The sequence below is a fragment of the Eurytemora carolleeae genome, unplaced genomic scaffold (assembly GCF_000591075.1).
Source record: "Eurytemora carolleeae unplaced genomic scaffold, Eaff_2.0 scaffold361, whole genome shotgun sequence".
Classification (NCBI taxonomy): domain Eukaryota; kingdom Metazoa; phylum Arthropoda; class Copepoda; order Calanoida; family Temoridae; genus Eurytemora; species Eurytemora carolleeae.
The window spans coordinates 224,745-247,364 of NW_019396347.1; the positions used below are offsets into that span (position 1 = coordinate 224,745).

At 34.2% G+C, this 22,620-nt stretch overlaps 3 protein-coding genes across 5 annotated transcripts in view; 2 read left to right on the plus strand and 1 right to left on the minus strand.

The window, feature by feature from the left end:
* Positions 1-156: 156 nt before the first annotated feature.
* On the plus strand, positions 157-7,326 carry LOC111701445 (SID1 transmembrane family member 1). Of its 3 annotated transcripts, none has more exons than XR_002765192.1 (12): positions 157-270; positions 520-597; positions 1,419-1,633; positions 2,491-2,593; positions 2,729-2,767; positions 2,992-3,087; positions 4,002-4,094; positions 5,001-5,048; positions 5,330-5,369; positions 5,909-5,987; positions 6,221-6,543; positions 6,811-7,326. XR_002765192.1 is itself a non-coding variant. In XM_023472732.1 (11 exons), exons 2-11 carry the CDS (start codon positions 574-576, stop codon positions 6,375-6,377), a joined length of 894 nt encoding a protein of 297 aa, XP_023328500.1. In that variant the 5' UTR covers positions 157-270; positions 520-573; the 3' UTR covers positions 6,378-7,326. The 3 variants fall into 3 exon arrangements, 1 of the variants encoding a protein (XP_023328500.1); XR_002765193.1 differs by having other exon boundaries at positions 6,851-7,326; XM_023472732.1 differs by having other exon boundaries at positions 6,221-7,326.
* Positions 7,327-8,856: 1,530 nt separating this feature from the next.
* On the plus strand, positions 8,857-14,336 carry LOC111701446 (glutathione S-transferase Mu 5). Its single transcript, XM_023472733.1, has 8 exons — positions 8,857-8,992; positions 9,799-9,890; positions 10,934-10,997; positions 11,272-11,361; positions 11,672-11,749; positions 11,944-12,111; positions 12,422-12,498; positions 14,084-14,336. The coding sequence occupies exons 1-8, from the start codon at positions 8,954-8,956 to the stop codon at positions 14,133-14,135; spliced, it is 660 nt and encodes a 219-aa protein (XP_023328501.1). The 5' UTR covers positions 8,857-8,953; the 3' UTR covers positions 14,136-14,336.
* A 2,351-nt stretch (positions 14,337-16,687) lies between these two features.
* LOC111701450 (uncharacterized) overlaps positions 16,688-22,620 on the minus strand; it is a 35,472-nt gene continuing 29,539 nt past the window's right edge. Inside the window, exons 19-25 of the mRNA XM_023472741.1 lie at positions 22,327-22,387; positions 21,844-21,974; positions 21,001-21,099; positions 20,593-20,686; positions 19,962-20,066; positions 19,831-19,892; positions 16,688-19,729 (exon numbers count right to left, since the gene is read on the minus strand). Coding sequence (XP_023328509.1) covers positions 16,828-19,729; positions 19,831-19,892; positions 19,962-20,066; positions 20,593-20,686; positions 21,001-21,099; positions 21,844-21,974; positions 22,327-22,387 — 3,454 coding nt within the window. The 3' untranslated portion in view covers positions 16,688-16,827. The remainder of the gene's footprint in view (positions 19,730-19,830; positions 19,893-19,961; positions 20,067-20,592; positions 20,687-21,000; positions 21,100-21,843; positions 21,975-22,326; positions 22,388-22,620) is intronic.

Genomic DNA, 22,620 nt, shown 5'->3' on the forward strand with positions numbered 1-22,620 from the left:
AGCAATAGCAATAGCAATAGCAATAGCAATAGCAAACGCAAATGCAAACGCAAAAGCAAAAGTAAAAGCAAAAACTANACATCGGGGGGGTGGGGGGATATTTTCCAAAAAAGAGGGGGGTGGGGTGATTTTTAAGAACAAAAACCCTAATGTCTGAAGATATGATTTCTAATCTGTTTAATTCTAGGTTACTGGATTTATGGAATCATCTTTATTATTCTTGTTTTTATTAAATCAAAACTTCTTCCAGAAGGGCACAAAACCCACGAGGTAAAAAAAATATTTTTTTTAAAGTTCGAATGAAAAAGTAAACATAACAAAAAATCAGTTCTGAATGATTGGCAATTTTTAGAATTCTTTTCTCCTTTTCATTTAACAAAAACGAGTCTTTTAACCCAAAATATTATTTCTACTTGTTTTTGTCAACATTGCATAAAAATTAATCAAAGGGAGCAATAACACAATCTTCTTCAAAGTGTACAAAAATTAAATTATAAAATAAATAGAATACAAATTTAGGATCATTCTGCCAACAGTACTGGTCCCCTGCAACAGCACAGTTTGTTCTACACTATGGGGATCTGTTTGATACTACAGGTAGTGATCCACACTCACACTCATACAATTTACAAAGGTTGCATATTCTAAGAAATGTCAACTTTTCATCTAACAAAATTTGTTGGAACACCGGAGCCTAAATCCTAATTCAAATTAGTAGTCACAACGGATGATACTTCGTATACTGTCTGTTTTCTTATATTTATGATTCCTTGCAACTTTATTTTTGCCAAATCATGAAAGAAGCCAATTAAGGACCACAGTCTTAATTTAAACGGGGGATATTCTCATCCTTTGTAGGTAACCCTGTACAGTGTACAGTGTACATGATAAACATTCCACTAAATTTGACGAATATTGAATATTGAATTTAGCTCCGGTGCTCCGACAAATCTTGTCAGATGAAATTTAACATTTCTCAGAGTGCAAGCTAGCTCTCACAATAAAACCGATAAATATTTTGCTATAAAAACTATAAAACACTTTTTAATTCTAAAATGCACTTGTCTTGGACTACAAAAAAGTACTTACCATCCAGAGGTTAAAACTTTTGTCTAAAAAAGCGCTAATCTACAACGCTTGATCTTTATATCCCATGTGGCAACTATTAAATTTCAGGATTAAGTGCTTGATCCTTAAAATTTTAGTTATCCCTGCTGGGTTTAGACCACAGGATATTATCCAAGAGAAATTGATTTAACTCTTCGGACGATAAAAGATCCTGGAAGCAACAGTACAAAAGATCCTGGAAGCAACAGTACAAAAGATCCTGGAAGCAACAGTACAAAAGATCCTGGAAGCAACAGTACAATAATTTTCATCTAAGATTTTTAAACGAACTATGAACTTCCTTTTTGCAGGGGCTCTTCAGTGCAATCTTCCATATCTGTCCTTCCAACATCTCCTTGCAGTTCGACACTACCATGATGAACATGATGATGATCCTTGTGTTTATCAAGATCTTCCAACTACGCCACGCTGACACAGCCTACAATGCGTTCCACGTGATGTATGTGTTTGCTGTTGTTCTTGTGTTTGAGGCTGTATCCTTGTATGTCTTCAATACTGCTTGGAGGTTTGAATTTTCCATTATTCAACTAAATTTTGTCATTTTAATGTTTTAAGTGGATATTTTTATATCAGAGGCCCTTGAGGATAATTAAGAATTTAGCTGAATTATACAGTGATAACCAGAAAACTCTGAAATGGGAAGACGACTTTATGACAATACTTAAGTGTATTTGAAGTTGTTACAAAGCAAACAGTTTTACTAGACACATGAATAATTTCAGACCCATTTCACTTAAATGAATAAATAAGTAAAATGGCTCTGTTTACTCTGAACAATTGCTTTGTCTCATGCTTATTGGACTATTTAATGTTCTAACTTAAGTCTAAAAGTCGTCTTCATGTTCCAGAGTTTTCTGGTTCTCACTGTATCTGTTTCTTATTGTATCAAAGAGACTGTTTCCTTGATTTGAAGAAACTTTAAATTCAATGTGTTACATGCCCGATGCACGACGCAGTTCTCTTTCCCTGATTAACTATGAGACAGTTTTCGTGGTTTTTATAGAAGAGATAAACTCACTCAATTTCCTAGTTTTTCTCTGCTGCATAAATCCGCAAGTCACTGAAATAAAGAACCAGAGCTGGGAACTTTTGAATGGTGGATATCCAGATTAATGCTTGATCTCCTCTTTTTCTTAATCTCGAGATTAAATAATGCTTGTTCTCCTTTTTAATTGATCTTCAGATTAATTAACCGATCAGGATTAAGGATATCCAATTCTAAAGTTCCAAGCTCAGAAAGTAAAACAATTTAGAAAAAAAAGATGGCTTAATCATTATTGTTCAGACAAGCGTTTAAAGGGTACCATGCCACTCTTTATGATTACGTCTACAGTTCCTTTAACTTAATTTTGAATTGTTTAGATTAGTTCTGTATGTACTGTTTGTATTCTGTTATGTACTGCTGATGGTACATATGGGTGTGGATATATATTACTATGGAGCAGTTAAAACTAGTATCAGAAAGGCACAAGATCAGAATGTTAAACGTTTTTAAATAATTTATATTTTTAATTTCGTTGAACAAAGCGCAAATTGTCATTTTCATTTTGTTCGATTAGTGCGCACTAATATTATTGTAATAACATTCACTCTTTATTAGATGGTCCCAGTGATGGTAAAGCATGCTTTAAGATACAAGGTGAGTAACGTCAGGAAATAAAAAGAAAGAAAATGTCATATTTTTTTAATGATTGTCCCCTTTAATTTACAAATCATATTTCATTATTGGTATTGGAACTGATGGTTAAACTCTAGATGGTTTAAACTTAGACTTTTTGGTTTAGCAGAGTTTATAGTTTAAAATAGTAAAGGTTTACAACATCAGGCGAGGCGAATATAATCAGTTCCTTTACAATTGTTCAGGAGGAATGTTTGAATACGAAGAAGTTTATTCTAACCTCCGTCTTTTTCCTTATCAATACCTTTCTTCTCAGCTTCATTGTTTACAGAGCATCACAGGTGATTCTTCCTTCCCCTTTTCCTCCTTCCTTCTCCTTCACCTTACTTCTTTTTCTTTTTCATTTTTTTCTTTTGCTTTCTTCTTCTTTCTCCTTCCTTCTCCTTCCTTCTTCTTCCTTAGCTTTCCTTCTCCTTTATTGTTCTTTTTTCTTCTTTCTCCTTTTTTCTCGTTTCACTCTTCTCCTTCTTCTCCTTCTTCTCCTTTCTTCTCCTTGTTTTCCCTTCCTTATTCATTTTCCTTCCATCTCGTACCTTTTGCTTCCTTCTCGTTCAATCTCTTTCCTTCTTCTTATTCCCCTTTCTCCTCCCTCCTTACCCTTCATCTTCCTTTTTTTTCTTCTCCTTCATTTTCCTCATTATTCCATTTTTTTCTTATTTCTCCTTCTTTCTCCTTCCTTCTCCTTCCTCCAAACTAAGCTTGAGCCTGAAACCTTCCCTTTTTCTTCCTGTAACCTATGCTTGTATCAGAAACTTACATTTGTCCTTTCCCTCAACTTCTATATATAAATTTGGCTTGTCTGTTTGTTTGTTTGTTTGTCTGTTTGTATCCAATAAACGTCAAAACGGCTGAACCGATCGGGCCCAAATTTTTTGTGGGACATCTAGGGACCCCAGGGAAGGTTTATGAAAAATCAAAATTTCAAATATTTGTCTCTATCAAAATTCGATCGTCATTAAATTTTTAAAAATTTTGAAAATCCACGAAATTTTTTGTAAAAATCCGCGAATTATTTTTGTTTTGTTTTACGATGTACACAATGAGAACATGTTCACAACTAATTTAGAAGATGGGCGCGAAGCGCCCTCTAAGGCTAGAAAGAAGGGCGCGAAGCGCCTTGAATTTCTAGTTTGAACAAAAACGACGAGCTATAATTCTGTTCCTTAATTTTTCCTCACCCAGCTTTTTGTCCTAGGATCCTGGACGTAGTTTATCCACTCCTCTTCTATTCATTGGTGGTGCAAATGTTGGAATGTACCTGGTTTACTATTTTGTAAACAAACTACAGGAAACCATTCATCAATCAACTTTTTAAAAAATCTAAAAAACGAAGAATAAAGCGGAAGGAGAAAGAAAAAAAAAGAAAAAAGGAAGAAAATAGAAAAAATAAGGGAGGAAAGGGAAGAAAAAGTATATTGAAAGATGAAGAAACATAATATTACTGGATAAACTCATTGAGTCTGGGAAAGAAAATTCTAAAGATATTTCTTTCCCTTTATTTCTGAATTGTGATATTATTACTTTCCCCAGTTGCTTATGGGGAGAGAAAAAAGCATGATTTCCCCAAAAAATATTATAAAGTTTCCCACATTGCCTATATGGGGAAGAGGTATCAGATAGTTTAGAAAAGTTTCCTGTATTTCCTTTATATTGAGAACTGAGTCTTATTTCCCAATTATATTTTAAGTTCCAACGGAAGAGAATTAGAAGAATCTTCTAAAACCTTTACTTTAGCGCAGCAGGCATACACTGCTTGGACTTATAGACAGGCTGTAAGTGAGTAGAAAAATGTGGCAAAAACTACTAAATGACTGTTTATTAAAGATAGCAATCAAATCAATAAGTAATGCAAAATTATTTAAAATATGGAAAGCCAAAAAGAAAGGAAATTCTGGACAATAATAACAGGAAGGGGGGGGAATTAAACTTACTGTAAGATTATACTTCCCTGCAGTGCTGGGGTCTTGACGCATTTAAAGCGTTTGATGCCTGATTTTTAAATTGCGTAAATTTCATTCCTTATCTGCTGCAAAACTCCGCAAATAATTTTTTAGAAAACCCGCAGTAGGAAGTTGTTAATTTTCATAGAAAAGGATACCTCCACCATTCTTGCTGAGACGAAGGGTACCGCTGTGAATCAGGCATATTTAGAGTCACTTTGCAGTATAGAATATTTGATGCATGGTGTTATCAGGAAATCTGCTATGATGAAGAGTTGGAGCAAGATAGTACCACACCAACGGAAATTATTCGATCAAAAAATATTTTAATTCATATAACTCATTTATTCTCAAACTTTTGTAAGAATTTAGCAGAACATCTCCAATCAAATTCAAAAGCATGATATTATTATAACTAGCTTAAGTGACGGCGTTGCCCGTGAAATTAAAAAAATTAAACATAAATTGTCAGCCACTTTTATCCAGCCATTTGGCCAGCAATAGCTAACATATAAGTATATATAAATGAGCGAAGACCTTTATTACATAGATTATCTGAATTTTGATCTGAATAATTATGTAGAAATTCATGCGAGGTTTAAGTTTCATTTTCTTCCTTACAGGTATAGGAACTTTGGTATTTTAATCATTTTGATACAGGTTAATTTTTTAGCAATATTAATCTACATTATTGATTACTGACAATACATATTATGTAATATTGTAAGATGGAAATATTTGGCAAGTGTACATATTTTTCTTTTAAAAAAATCAATTTCGCAAGAGGACCAAGAGTAATCTTTATAAACTTGCATATAAAATTGCTAATTTCTACACATCTTGAATATATATTTAATATTTATATCTCTGTATGTGTATTTATATTTGCTAGCTTTGGTGATTGGAGTTATTGCTGGTGTATTCTACTATATTTAATATATGTTAGCTCTGGTGATTGGAGTTACATTTTTCGAAATGTGTAATCTATAAACATAAATATATGTTAGCTCTGGTGATTGGAGTTATTGCTGGTGTATACTACTATATTTAATATATGTTAGCTCTGGTGATTGAAGTTATTGCTGGTGTATTCTACTATATTTGCTAGCTTTGGTGATTAGAGTTATTGCTGGTGTATTCTACTATATTTAATATATGTTAGCTCTGGTGATTGGTGTTATTGCTGGTGTATTCTACTACATGAAGCATCAGAGTAGGAATAGTACTCCACCTGAATCCAGGTATAACTTATTAACTTTTTAACTAGAAACTTTTAACCCTGGGAATGAGATTTATGTTAGGTTAAATCACGGGAAAATGTGTTTGGTTCATTTCAAGCTCTGAATTGCTTGGCGCTGTTTTTCTTTTTATATATCATAATAAATCAAGTTGCCTGTGATGATCTGAAATTGGAAAGAGTTACTTTTAAATTGGCATTTAAATCTTTTGTGAATTAATTTACATTAAATGGTAGGAACAAGAACGAGTTGTGCAACTTGATGAACTTCTACGACAACCACGACCTTTGGCACTTCTTCTCGGGCACAGCGTTGTTCTTTGCTCTGGTTGGTCTTCTGATCATTGACGACGACCTCCTGTTTATCGACCGGGGGCGTATTCGGGTTTTTTAAACAGAGAAAATAACCGTTAACTCTTACATTGTTACAAATGTTTTTTATGTTAGTTACCTATTTTTTCGGAAAAGGGAACCCTGTTTTGTTTAACCTGATATTTTTAAAGGACTGTAAAGTAACCCCCTAAAAGCTTGGCCTGGTCAAGAATGAACGAGATCTGCAGGTTTCTAGTTTTTCTCTTTGATTAAGTGACTTTTAGGTTTCTACTTAAAGAAACAATTAGTTTAATTGTCAGAACTAAACACTTTTTATTGATCAGATTAAGGTTTTACGGGTACCTTTGTGAATCGGGAAGTCCTTCTTTAAATAAAGGGTCACTTGAAATTCCAACATCAGTCTCTTTAATTCTGAAATCTCACAATCCTATTAACTTCTGAAATTTAACATATAAACCACTAAAACAGAAGTTTATAATTAATTAAAAATTAAGGAAATGAAGAAATTTAACACATTATACCATGATTGTTTAGGACCTGTAGAAAAACATTTATCTAATGCAAAATTTATAACTTACATTGTAAAATCTACAATATTTATGAATCTTATTTAAAGAATATTAATATTATTAATGTACATTAAATAGTATATTTTTCAGATTGTGCCATTTTAGAAACTTTAATCAAAGCAAATTTAATTATTTTAATGAATTTATTGTCAGTTTAGAAATTGGCCTAAAATCAATGGTGCTATCAGCCTATCTTGTTTTTTACAAAATGTGTTCTTATTATGTATATTTTCTGAACATTTTAGTTTTTATGTAAAAATTAATGGAAACCTTATCGGAATTTAAAAACACATGTAAGCCGAACACAGGCAGATCTTTAAAATATTTTGATGCATGTATAAGTGCTTCACGGATAAATAGTATTCTTTTGTTAACTGTGTGCAATCAAATTGTAAATCATTAATTATAATTTCAATAAAGTTTCTTTAACAAAAAACTGGACATCATTTTTATCAAAACAATAATGAAAACAACTTTCTAGTAACGTTTGATTTCTACGGCACTACAAACTAAATTCTTCAATTGATTTTTCCTCCTTGCAGTTTTCGACATTGTAGATGGTGTATTTTTCGACCTTCGCAAATCCGCTATACTACGCATCCGAACGACTAACACGTGGTTTTACAGCTGCTACAGGGTGTCCACGAAACATGACAGTATGCAGGACGACTTGAATGTCGTCTTGATTTTTGATATAATTTGCTGCGTTTATTTGTCAACTTAATTTTAGAAGTAAATTTCTAGAGATAATAATCAAAATTTCCCTTGTCCTGCCATTTCCAAAATGTGGTCTGCCTTTTTTGTGCTTTCAATATTGCCAGAGATATGAAGAATTTCGTTCAGATTTCGACAATTTTGCTTTTATTTAAGAAAATTGAAATCTGAACCAAACTCTATATATCTCCGGTAATATTGAAAGCACAAAAAACGCAGACCACTTTTTGGAAATGCCAGGGCTAGGAGAATTATGTGATAATTGTTTCCAGAATCATGCATGTTAAAGTAGATAGAAGACTAAATGTCACAAATAAATTCAAATACCAAAGACGACTTTCAAGTCGTCTTCCTATTGTCATGTTTCGTGGGACACCCTGTATATGAACTTCTGGCCGCAGCTCCCGGCCCCATAGCCTGTCCTAGCCTCGGCGCTCGGCCCAGAAATCGTCTTAATCTAGCCTAACCCTAAAATAATACAAAAATAAGTAGCTGGCGTAGGTAGGAAAGTTAGTAGGTCAGAAGTTCAGTAGGGGGGATGTTGCGTATGGACGATATGTAGCATCAATAATTACCATTTTGAAAGGTAAAATAAAGGGGTGTTTTATAGCAAGTGTAATCAAAGATAGAAATGGAAAACTTGAAAACATAAAGCATTCAAATTACAACTTACTTCACGATGAATTGCTTTTTAGCTTTTGATTATATATCAAACTGTTAAACAGCATACACAAAAACATAAAGGTCAAGTAAACCTGTCAATTAAAAAAACTTACATTTGATTACTTGTAAGTTGTGAACTTGTAATTCGAAAAAAGGCTACAGAGTGTCCCACATCAAATTAGACCTCGTCAATGGGTCTAAATTACGATTTGAGGGACAAATCAGAAAATTTAAGAAGAATAAATCATTTTGAAAAATTTAATTTGGCTAATAGAAATTTTTTTTGCAGAAAATGCTAGATTTTGCTAGTATTATATGCGTATTTTGGCGTTAAAGATTAGAGAAAGTTCAACTGTAAGGTTAACAATCAAAACTTTAATGTTAAAAGTTGTTTTCATTGTATTCAATTAATCACCTACACTACTTATGAGGGGGGCACACGCCAGCGTGCCCCCCCCCCTCATAATCTATCTAAATAGTCAGCAATTATTTTCTTCATAATATCCTTCCTAAAAGGTAGCCGTAAAATTTGCCGCGTTCAATATTTTAATTAAGGGTTAAAGAGTACGTACATACCGCCACAAGCACAACACACACTTGTAAGCTGTTCAGTCTAACTCTAACAAGCGTTACCTTTTTTTCTAAAGTCTTTGTCACTTTTTAGTTTTTGCTCTTGTCTTCTACAGTAAACATGGCTCCTGCAGTTTTATGTTATTGGGATATCAGAGGGGTAAGTCAGTTTGATCAAAACTAATATGTTTTGTCTCATTATTACTTTATTATGGTTCTAAGTCCTGTCCCTGGAGTCCCTGCAAACCTTTAGCCTATGACATGCCGATGTCGAACATTAAAAGTCCTCAATTATTTAGCCGACCTCTTCGCCTTCGTAGCATAAACATAATCGGTTTAAATGATTCCTGTGCAGTGTACAGTGTGCTCGGCCCTTGTATTTTATTGAAACTACCATGAACAAAAGAAAGTTAAAGATTATTTTAATAAATAATTTCCCCTGATTTCTGAAGCTACAAACTTTTAAAAGCCGGTAGTTTTTCAGACAGTTAGTTTGAAACAATATAACAGTTTGAGATCTTTAAATTGAAATTGAGTGCTTTTGAGCCTGAAAATTCCGGGTCTGTCCTAGTGAACGATTTTTGGCCCCCCCCCCCCAGGCTCCCCCCTCATATCAATTTTGTACATGACGAAATTAGTGAATTAGTATTTATTTATTATTATTTAGGGTTATGGTTAGGTTAAGACACTATCTGGGCCGAGCGCTGCGGCTAGGACAGGCTAGGGGGCCGAGCGCTGCGGCGACGGGTTAGGTTAGTTAAGACACTTTCTGGGCCGAGCGCTGTGGCTAGGACAGGCTAGGGGGCCGAGCGCTTCGGCCACATGGTCAATCATATCCATGTCTAACATAATTGATCCATGTACAAAATTGATATGAGGGGGGGGGCCTGGGGGGTATCCAAAAAGCGTTCTCTAGGAATATACCAAAATACAATTTGACCCTGCATGATAGTTTGTTTAATTTAGTTGGCCCAGCCCATCAGGTTTCTACTTGAGTACACTAATACTGAGTTCGAGGATAAAATGATGGCCTGTGGTCCTGCACCGGACTTTGACAAGTATGTAATGAAAAATATTAATATTTCTATATTTTTGGTATATCACAATATTTGTATAAATGTGTACTAGCTTGGTAATCCAGCTATGCCAGGAAACTTTCATTATAAAAGTCAACACACTCTACTTAGAAAATTTAAACCACGCTAAGAACATTCCTGTGGTTCTTACAAGTTCCCTAATTTAAATTTTAAGTCTAATCGGTTCAGTGGTTCGAGATTTAATGATCAAACAAACAGAATTACTTGTTTATATAATAGATATACAACAATTGTTTTGTAAGGAGTCATTTTTTAACGTGACATTTCATAGACAACACTTTTTAGGTTAGGACTTTTATAGATATATACATTTTACAGATATATAATAAATAGTATTCTTTTGTTAACTGTGTGCAATCAAATTGTAAATCATTAATTATAATTTCAATAAAGATAGTACCACACCAACGGAAATTATTCGATCAAAAAATATTTTAATTCATATAACTCATTTATTCTCAAACTTTTGTAAGAATTTAGCAGAAATATTAAACATTTCATAAATTTAAAAACTATATATTTTATAGATATATACAATTACATTTAACATTTTATAAATATAAACATTAGACACTTCATCTATATAGAAGTATTAAACATTTTATAGAGATAAAAACTATATATTTCATAGATTTAGACAATGAAATTTAACATTTTATAAATAGACATTAGATTAGACACTTCATCGATACATTTTAAATATATGAAAATTTTAGAGGCCAAAACATTTCTGAAAATAGATAATTCAGATATTCTTAAGATTTTATATTTATCATCATTTTTTTGATGAATAATTCTTTACAAAAATTTATGGGGAAAATATCAAAAAAGGGTAAATAAATTGGCTTTTAATGTCAATTTCTTCTTAACTTTCTGAGTATTAAAAAACATTTTTATAAATAAATATTTTTTTTAAAGTTTGTTTACCAGGTATTAACATTAGATGTATTAGATAAATTAGTGAGTAAATCAAATAAAAAGAAAGATTAATAAATATTATCTAGGTCCGGTTGGTTTGATTCTAAACACAGTCTTGGTCTAGACTTCCCTAACCTTCCTTACTACAAGGTCAAACAAACAAAAAATTTATTTTTGAATTTTGAATTTGACCCAATTCATTAAGCATTATTTTTTTCAATTCTGTGGCTAGGAATCTATATTTGTTAATATCAAATTTGATATGATTTGGCTAAATCTAGAGCAAAAATAAAACTAGAAAGTTGTGTTCTAAAAGAATTCCATAAAATGTCTTGTTCCAAAGCTTGAAAAATTTTGAAGTTAATTTCTGAATTGGAATTTTTTGGGATTTTCAGAAAACTTGTCTTTAGATCCGATTATCTAGGATGAAGATGTGAGCTTGACCCAGTCCAACGTTATTCTAAAACATATTGCTCGTAAAAACAACCTGGACGGAACAACTTTAAAGGAAAAGGTGAAATAGGTTTATTTGATTTTGTAATACGTTGTCGTTATTTAATAATTTAAAAAAACTAATTCTGAAAACGTATCTACCCCCGAAGTAGGAGTATTGACCGTCGAATTTTCGCTCAAACTCAGGATTTACAGATCTTTAAAAAGTTTAATATTTCTCAAATGAATCCGAAAGAAGTTTTCCACAACACTGCATACTCAGTTCAACTACCTTACATAGCCGGTCACTCCCTTTAAAGAGTGCGGTTGTGATTTAGATAAAAGAGTCACTTGAAATGAAAACAGCATTATCTGATAAAACTGTTGTTAAGGCTGAAGCTGATATGTGTGCTGATCAAATTATGGATCTCAGAAACGGTTGGGTCAGACTCTGCTACAATCCTAACTTTGTAAGTTCAAAAAACTTCTGTCAGAGAAAAAAAAAATATCAAATCATCCATTTCCCCCTTTCACTTGTATCTAACATATCTGCCTGCAGTTGGACATCAATTACATTTAAAAGGTCTTACTCTTTATCTCTGAATCCTGCATGAAATTTTATTTCAATAATTGTTATTTTTCAATCAGTTTTATTTTTTTTCAGGAATCGATGAAGGATGCGTACCTTGAGGGATTAAAGGGACAGCTCCAGGCTTTCTCCACGTTCCTCGGAACTAAGAGCTGGTTGGTTGGAGAGCAGATCACCTACCCGGACTTCCACCTCTACGAGATGCTCACCCAGCACAAGATGCTCAAACCCGATTGTCTCAAGGTGAGAAAAATTCGCTGTTTCTTTAAATCGCTTGCTCCTATGAAGTCTACATTATCTGAAACTGTTTGGTATTTTTTAAACACGTTTTTTCCCTAAGTTTGCAAGAAAGAAAAACCGGTTTTAATTCGCTGGGGACTAAGTTTTTTCGTGATAAAAGAATAATTTTGTGGAGAAAATTGGGATTAAGGGCCAAAAGAGTTATATTGACTTCCAGGTTGGAATCATTTTTCAATTTTCAAGCATTCCTAAAGTTTCGAAAGTCGGAATTCCTCCTTTTTACAAAGGCGTTCAACTTACTTTATATGTACAGGAGTACCCGAACCTGGAGATGTACTGCACAAGGTTTGAGAAGCTGCCAGCCATAGAGAAGTACATGCAGTCAGATAGGTATATTTTGTTAACATAACACCCCCCCCCCCCGGCCTACACCTGCCCTGCTACAGCAAGCGTACGTTTTTCAAAAAAATAATTCAAATTTCAAACTGCCGAAATTTAATGTAGACCAGGGAAAGACTTGCCAAAAAAGTGAGCTTTTATGTAAAATTTAATTTAGGAACCAGAGTAACTTCAAGTGAGAAAACACCTAGTGTAAATTATTATTTGATTTTTTTTAGATATAAGCACCTTTGATTTTTCAAAAATTGTTTACAGGGGCGGATACAGGAATTTATTGACATAGGGTCAAACGACCTAGGGTCAAACGACCCAGGGTCAAACGACCTAGGGTCAAACGACAAACTGTAAAATGACAAAGGTTAAAACGACATAGGGTCATAAAGTGCCACTAACGAGCAAAATTTGATTTTGACTAATTTGAACTATTTTTACGGTCATTAGAACTAGTAGCCGCAGCGCTCGACCCCCTAGCCTGTCCTAGCCGCATTGCTCAGCCTAGAAATGTCCTAACCTAACCCTGAAATAATACATAAGATATTTTTTCCATTGTGACCCTTTGTCGTTTTACCCTTTGTTGGGTTTTTTACTGTTTGTCGTTTGACCCTATGTCGCTTGACCCTAAGTTGTTTGACCCTATGTCAGTGAAATTAGGAGTGAGAGAAATATTTTGCGCGTGGTGTGACAAAATCTTTTTATGCGACTGTCTTGTGTTATCATGCAGGATTAAAAAAGAATAAAAAAAATCTTTCTCACTCCTAGAGCCGGGGGAGCAGGGGAAATATTAGAGAGTATAAAAACCTTGAATTTGACCTCATATTGCACAAAAATGACAAGATTTGATACTACGGTTTACACTAGAAAATTAGGTAAAATTCCATTTTTGCATTCTTTACTTTCGCTACAGTGTGTAGGGGACTACGAAGGATGAAACTACAGAGACGACGTAAAATTTTTTTTGTGAAATTCATCGAATTAACCTTTATCAATTGTATTAAAGAGTTCCAAGTCGTCATAAATAAAAGAAAATTTTAGTATTTTTCACTCGCAACAAAATTTCCAATCAACATGCCTTTATAATAAGTAAGAATGAATATGAAAAAAAAACATTAGTTTCCCATTACAATCACAATACTCATGTTACTTTAACTTCAGAATTTTCTCTCTAGTTTCCTTAGCTCATGCTCTTAAACTTCAGCCTCAGGGTTGAGCAATCTTCCAGGGGTGAGCGGCCGCTCCCTGGCTCACCCCTGTATCCTCGCCTGATAGCTTGAATTTTTCAAATTTTGGCCAGGAGTGATTTACCCTGCATGACACAGTACATAGTAATACAAGTTAAAGAAATTTCAATTAAGTTTTGGAATATTGCAGTTCAATATTCCTTTTTCCTGGTCGTGATCGAGGATTGAGGAAAATAATGGAAGTAACTCGCATAGCTTTTTTTTTTTAAAAAAGTGTTTTTCAGTTTAACGGGTGTATACATTCCTAACAGAAACTGCTGTACACTCAATTTGTAAACAAAGCAATATGATTTACTGGTATATTCCTTAGTCGTGTTTAAATATCTTCTTTTATCTAGGTTTATGAAAGCACCAATCAACAACAAAATGGCCGCATTCGGTGCCAAGTAATCAGCTGACAGAAACAAAATGTCGGACCTGACCTAATGAAGAATCTTTTACTTTTTATGATTTCCTGCGATTACAATGTCAAGATTTTAGATACCAGTGAGAACAACAGATATTTTAAACTTTGTGTATAATACATTTTCTCATGTATGTATGAATTGTTTCATTTGTATCTCGTTTTTTCCAAATAAATGATTTTTTTAATTTTTCGTTTCCAAGTGTAGACAATTTTAACGAAGTAATTTGGGCGAAAAAAGAATATTACTTGTAATTTTTATACATTTAGTTTGAGGAGGTAAGACCAGTCTATTTGCGTTTTAACTGCTTTATGAACGAATTTGTATTTGTTTTCTAGGCTATTAATTTTTCGCCAACATAAGTTAGTAAATTATGGTCTGTCTTTTTTTTAGATTATACAGTACACTCAACATCACAGACTGACAAGTTTAATTTTTGAAAAAACTTTTTATTCTGGATAAATGCAAATATATTTTCAAACCATTCTTGAATCAGTTTATTTTTACTTAATTCATTTTGTCAAGAGTTTAAGTGCAAAAGTATAAAGTTAAGTGTTAATATATATATTTATATCGAGTAGATCCTTAAACATACCGATGTTAAACCTTATAGAAAGCTTGAGAAAGATGAAAATATATTTTTTTAAACTAACTAATATGATTTCTACAATAACTCTAATTCTATTAGTTTACTTATTCCTGTGATACTCGTGATACTGATATTCGCCAATCTTTCTTTTTATCCTGCAGGTGGGGGGCCCCCCTCCCTAGTTGCGCCTCTGTAAATACTTATTTATGCACTTTGGCAAAAACGCGCCAGTCAATGTTCTTCATAAGCTGGATTGGAAAATAATTTATTTTAGACAGAAAAAACTACAAAATTTATCAATCTTGCACAGCGTAACCGTCATGTATCGAACATGCAGCCATATGTATATACTTTTATATTAATAGTTTCTGAAAATACGCTAATTCAACAAGAAAAATCCACCCGAGTTTGAAAACCATTTAAAATATCCGGCTTTCAGAGCAACGTTTAAAAGCTTGAATCATTTACAGGAAAGAGGGCGCGAAAACCCCTAGTTTTATATATGGAGAGTCGCTTTAAATTTTGTCTGCAGCCTTTGTTAACTCGGTCAACCATAACCCTTCGTACCCCTAAATTTTTTTTCATTTTTTTTCTTTCAGCTTCATTATTATCTATATTAGTACATGCTAAGCTTGTCAATCTAGTCAGTCTGTCTCTTGTATCCAAAAAAACGTCAAAACGGCTAAACCGATTGGGCCGTAATTTTGTCTGGGACCTCACATGACCCTTGGGAAGGCTTGGATGCTCAGAATAACAAAAGGTTGTCACCAAAAATGTTTGAATTTGTACACTTTTTAAAATCCACGAAAAAAATTGTAAATTTTTAATTATTGTTTTATCAATGAGAAAACACTGAAAGATTAAGCTACAGTTAAAGTTGAACTAGAAGATGAGTGCGAAGCGCCCTGATAGCCTAGTATATATATTTTTTGCTTGTTTTTCTTTGCATCCGATAAACGACGGAACTGTTTGGGCCCAGAATTTTTGTGCCAACTCATAATTACACAGGGAAGCACTATGGCAGGCCAAAATAGGAGATACTAATACTATTAAGGAAAATCCATTAATCTGAACAGAAAAATCGGCAACATTTTCTGTTCATTTGAGTTAGATGAAAATGGCGACTTGAAAATCAACATTTAAAGGGATTGACCGGCTATGTAAGGTAGTTGAACTGAGTATGTAGTGTTGTGGGAAACTTATTCCGGATTCATTTGAGACATAATAAACTTTTTAAAGATCTGTAAATCCTGATTTTGAGCGCAAATTCGACGACAACAAAAAATAAAGTAAAAATTATTCAGTAATTTTATTAGATAGTTGGCAACATATTTCTCAAAAGAAATTTGTCAATAAATCAGATATAAAATCGATTATTTCGTTTTCATTATTATATTGAATTTCTCATTTTCTTTGAATTTATTCGCAAATTTCTTCAAATTCTTCAAATGTCGTCTTTTTAATAATAATTCTAGAAAATCTGCGAAAATCTTTGTGAATAATGAGAAAATAGAAACTAATAATTGAACAATATTACTTATTTTCGATGATAAGATTAATTTTTATTTTCTCAACATGTTCCAATACAGTAGTTTATTGTAGAACTTTTTTACATTTTATGTCGTCGTTATTTAATAATTTAAAAAAACTAATTCTGAAAACGTAGCCACCCACAAAGTAGGAGTTTTGTACGTCGAATTTACGCTCAAACTCAGGATATACAGATCTTTAAAAAGTTTAATATGTCTCAAATGAATCCTAAAGAAGTTTTCCACAACACTGCTATTCAGTTCAACTACCTTACATAGCCGGTCACTCCCTTTAAATGAAAAAATTGTTACATTAGGGGCCCTGAAAGCCTAGTTTTACAAAATAAATTATATTGAAAATATAAAAAAAGAACTAATAAAATTATTAAAATAATAAAATAATGATTTCCCTCCATGATACAATTAGTAGTTATCATAGCTTTATTTTTCAATTTGTATCTATAATTCTGATACATATTTTTATAATAATGATAAACAGTTTAGAAATGTGCATAACAAATTGTTTTAAAAATTACAGATTCTTTAGATAAGATTAAACATTAGTCCTCAGCGAAGTTCACTTCTTCATTATATGGAGGTTGCTCCCCTCCATAATAATTATCATCTTCATGTTCATTCTCCCATCCCTCGTTCCCTTGATCATAACCTTCAGGTTGATGAAACCTAGGTCTTGGTCCAGGAAACCTATGACGAGGAAACCTGGAAAACCTGCCTCTGCCCGGAAATGGACCTCCTCGAAAGTTCCCTCTTGGACCAAAGTAACGGGGTCCTGGGTGTCGGGGTGGATAGTTTTGATCCATCCGAGGTCGGAAATTATGGCGAGGTCGAAAATGCTCTTGTTGTGGTCGAAAATTATCCTGACGCGGCCGGAAGTTATCTTGATGTGGTCGGACTATTCGCGGCGGGGGGGCTGAGAGCCGGGGATGAAAGGGGGTCATAGGCGGGGGGATGTTAATAGGCGGCGGGATGTTAATGTTTGGCATGGCAATCAGGGGCGGGGGACCGTCAGGGTTGCGGAACGGTGCATCTTCTTTAGGTATGAAGTTGCGTTGATGTTCAGTCGATGGAATTTGATCATGATGTCCCTCATGACTAGACTTATTGTTTAAAATCTGAGGCCGCCCTCGGGTTTCATCTCTGTTTGAATCTTGGTTCCTTACCCAATCATTACTACCGTTATTTGCATTTCTTTCCCTAAACTCATTGTAAGATCTGTCCTTGTCTTCGCTATTTTCGATGCGTCTTCGATCGTCTCTAGCACCATCCTTGCTTCGACGATCATTCCTACGACGATCACGGCTTCTACTTCTGCTCCTGCGACGTCTGTCCCTGCTTCTGCTTCTTGTATTACGTTTTCTATCCCCACTTTTACTTCTTTTCTCACGTTTCCGATCTCTACTTCTACTTCTTGACCTACGCTTTCTATCTCGGCTTCTACTCCTTGAGCTCCGCGCACGCTCTCGACTTCTACTCCTATGATCACGGTGCCGCTTACTCCCCTCTTTATTTCTACCATTATTGTAGTCTTTCTTTGTTTTCTCTTCTTTCTCATCGTCTGCAGAACTTTGTCTTCTTTCAGCAATGTTTCGAGCTCCCAAGCCAGGAATAACAGAAGAAATGGCTTCCTCTAAACCAGGGATTCCTCCTTTAAGTAAATCTGGGTTACCAAGAATATCAGGCAAGTTCCAGTACAAGTTGGTTGGAAGAGCCGGGTTTGCAGGCTCATCAGGTACTGAGGTGGGATTAATTACAGGAGTGTCTTCTGAAATTTTCTCCTTTGCATAATTAACACTAAGTTCTCTGATATCTCCTTGAAAATTAGTCTTGTCTGATTGGCTTCCCAAGGCTTGAGATTGAAAGGCTGGAAAGAGAGTTCTAGGATCCTTTCTTGATACTTCAGAAGATTGAGGATTTTGTATGTTTTCGGCAGGATTAAGTTGGGGAGTTACTGAATGATCTATGGCATTATTTCTGGGATCACTTTCCTCGTTAGTAATACTTGTAGGATCCTGCTGTAGGGTGCTTATCGGATCCCTATTATAATGTGAAGCACTTCTAGGATCCTTATCAAGATGTGGAGTACCTCTTTGATCCCTTTCAAGATGTGGAGTACCTCTTGGATCTCTATCTTGTTGAGGAGTTCCTCTTGGATATCTATCCTGATGTGGAGTACCTCTTGGATCTCTATCTTGATGAGAAGTTTTTCTTGGATCTCTATCCTGATGTGGAGTAACTCTTAAATCTCCATCAAAATGTGGAGTGCCTCTTGGATCTCTATCTTGATGTGGAGTACCTCTTGGATCTCTATCCTGATGTGGAGTACCTCTAGGATCTCTATCTTGATGTGGAGTACCTCTTGGATCTCTATCCTGATGTGGAGTACCTCTTGGATTTCTATCCTGATGTGGAGTACCTCTTGAATCTCTATCTTGATGTGGAGTATCTCTTGGATCTCTATCCTGATGTGAAGTACCTCTTGGATCTCTATCCTGCTGTAAAGTACCTCTTGGATTTCTATCCTGATGTGGAGTACCTCTTGGATCTCTATCCTGATATTGAGTACCTCTTGGATCTCTATCCTGATGTGGATTACCTCTTGGATCTCTATCTTGATGTGGAGTAACTCTTTGATCTCTATCCTGATGTGGAGTACCTCTTGGATCTCTATCTTGATGTGGAGTACCTCTTAGATCTCTATCTTGATGTGGAGTACCTCTTTGATCTCTATCCTGATGTGAAGTACCTCTTGGATCTCTATCTTGACGTGGAGTACCTCTTTGATCTCTATCTTGATGTGGAGTACCTCTTTGATCTCTATCCTGATGTGGAGTACCTCTTTGATCTCTATCCTGATGTGGAGTACCTCTTTGATCTCTATCCTGATGAAGCGTACCTCTAGGTTCCTTTTCCTGATGTAGATTTTTTCTGTGGTCTGTTTCTGCATTATGAGTATTTTTAAGTTCTTCATTTGAACCATTATTATTTCTTCTTTGACTAGTTTGAGTTTGTTCAGGGTTAGCTAAAGAACTCCTTTGAGGATCCTGTTTTTGCTGAAGTACTCCACGGCGTCTTGGATCCCGATCTATTTCCGTCAAACTTATCTCTTTTGTCGGAGTTTCTGTCTTCTCAAAGTTTAAAGATTGTCTTGAATCAATGTCACTAGAGAGACGTCTTGAGGACAAGTTTTCATTCCCGGAAAGATTCCTGTCTCTTGGGTCTCCAAAACTGTCTTTTCGTCCTTCCTGGCCCCGTCTCCTTGGATCCCGAGCCTTCTCTGGGGTTAGGTTATATTCACCCTTTTCCGGTGTAAAATGAGATCTACGCTCTGCTGAAGAATGGGTTTCAAGAATTTCTATCTCCGGATCTCTGGATTTCATCCTGCTCCCTTCATTTTTCCTTCTCCACTCAGAGATTAATTTGTCGAAATCCAGCCACGAAGTTCTACAAAAATATCAATTATAAATAAATTTTTGTCTAGTTCAAAATTTAGAGTTTAAAACAGTTTTTTTAATTTAAAAGAAAAGTTTTTTCTAAGTACTCACTGGGCAGAAGTCGGCGACATTTCTTTCTTGTACTCAGTTTCAGCAGCACTGCGGTTCAACTTCTAAATATAAAAATATATTTAGAAAATATTGCCCAAAAAAAGCACAATTAAATTTTAAAACTTATTTACCTTTAGCTGCATAAGATAGAGAATCCATAGTTCCGGTATTAGAACACAAAAAATGTATTCATAGCCAGGGGCAGGACAGGAGACCTGGGGGCCTTGTTTATAAACCTAAATCACAGTAAAGTAAATTTCATTTAGTAATTTGTGTTCAATGTAAACTTATGAGTCACAAGCTCGAAAGGTCGTACCGGTAATTCTGAATAAATTGAAGTTGTATCTTAAATTCTTGAGAAAAAAATGGAGTCAATCCATAGTCCCAACATGAGTGTCTCTAATTTTTTGTCATAAAAAAGCTGAAGAGTGTGTCCAAATGATCGTAAGATTTATAAGCTTTCCAAAATGGGGTTTAGCTTCTTTGAATTCTATACTTTAACGGAAATCTTCGGATTTGAACATTTTTATTTCTTAAATTAATAAAAAAAAATCTGGAATTTGTATTTTGTCATTTGTAAAACTGAAATCAGAAGAGAACACAATGTGCGTACAATGAACTTAACAAAATCAAAAGAAAAAATAATACAGAGATTTTTTAACAGTCGGGGAATTATTGGAAAAATTGTTTGATTTTTTTTGACAAAATACATTTTAAATAAATTAATTTCCTGAGGGAGAGGGTGGGGGGATAAAAGCTTACCTTGAGCATTACTTCAATAAGAGCCTGATCATTTGCAACAGGAAGACAGTTGTAACGAGGATTACTCATCTTGTATAAATCAGAATCCTCAGATCTAAACAAAATAAACAATAATTTAGCCAAAGCTTTATCTTTGGTTCTTTATTATAAACTTCTCTGACGCTAGGATTTTTAAATTGTGTTATGATTCCTTCTAGTGAAGAAGTAATTAGTAGAGTAGAGTGACATGTCTGATTCACAACATGTCTGCTAATGTCTAGGACCAGTTGAAATGACGTCAACAATCACTTTTTGACCCCATGTCGTTTAACCCTTTGTCGCTTATTTGACTGTTTGTTGTTTTACCCTAAGTCACTTGACCCTATGGCATTTGACCCTATGTCGTTGAATCGTGTATTATTATATTACCTGAGAGTTAGATCTCGAACCTTCTTATCCAGAAACATCTTGTGCCGGAAACTATCTGATTTACCCGCCATCACTCGATGCAGGTGCTCACGAACCATCCTATTAATATTACCAATCTATAGGAATGTCCTATTTACAAGTACCCTTCAAAACCTTTATCTGATCAATAATGTGAAAAATTCCATTATTATAGCAGCGGGAAAAGTGTTAAATTCTGGAAAATTCCTCCATTGCTTTCAAAGCAAAAATGCGCAAGTCGATTTATAATTCTCATCTGATCATGAATACTGCATAGGGGATAACAATTAAAACTTTTTTTACAAATGATTGTTATTTTGATACAATGGGACCAATACAACTATGGATAAGAAAGACGACTTTTTGACTTTAGTTCTAATTTTTAATAATCCAATTTACATAAAACACACAATTTTGCAGTTTACACCGACTCATTTCACTCAACAAGTTTATTTTCAATGTACTCAGAAGATTATTTACTTTATAACAACATGAAATAAACATAAATTAAAGCTTAGATATCGACCTCATATTCCAATTTACAAGGTAGGTCTGTGTTGATGTGTTTACTTTGGATGCGAATCTTTAAGATTTACTGTCTTTTTTTTTTAACAAAGCAGAACTGTCAAAATATTTTTTTTTCTCGCTTATTTTTATGCTAAAACTTGATGAACCATTTAGAGATCAGGAAATTTTTATAATCTATCCTTTTTCAACTATTAAGATTTAGGTTTTGAGAGTAGAAAAGGTTTTTTCAGTTTTTAGTTGAAATTTTGCACCTTGGATCCTAAGCACTGGTGTAAAGACTGTAAACTGAGTTTATACCTGGATTCCGCCCACAGGATGAGGTTGACCCCTAGCCTAGCCTCTTCAGCTGTTCTCTCCATCATCTGTTCCTCCTCCTGGACTTCCCCGCCCACTGCCTCCACAAATGGGGCGTTCCGGTGCTTTTCCTCCTGGATCACAAACAGGTCATTTCAAGTAAAGATCATGCAAAATAGAAGAAACAGAATTTATTTTCTCCCATTTAATCAAAAACAAAATTCTCAACTTTTTCGAATCTCTTAAAGATTTATTCATAAAATATCTGTCGCTAAACCTGAACTTTTAATGATTTGTTAGGAAAAGTATCATAGAAATAATAAAAAGCTCGCAAATTAAAGAAACCTTTTCACTGTTAATTAATATTAGAGATTAGAAAAACTTTCTAATGACCGAATGGTTCATAAAATTTAATTTTATAACATTCTTTTGAGACAAAAAAGAACGATTTTATGGATTACAGATTATATTGAAATGACAAGATTCCTTGTGTTTGTCTAGCTCAGGTTTAGTAATGAATCTAAGAATACAGCAGGAACAAATAAACCTGAAAATATATATTTATAGAAGTATTTTGTATTTGTTTTTATGTTTATGGTACTGCAGGATCACCCACAGAGGATAAGTCTTTAATGACGACCTGAAACTCGTTCAATGTAACAACCTAAGGGTTACATATGGTTTTTTTTCCTAAATACAGTTCGTACCAGGAATCAAAGAAAAAAGACTGAATGAATTCTTTACAGTCGTCTCTCAATTCTCATTTTCTGTTGGTAACCC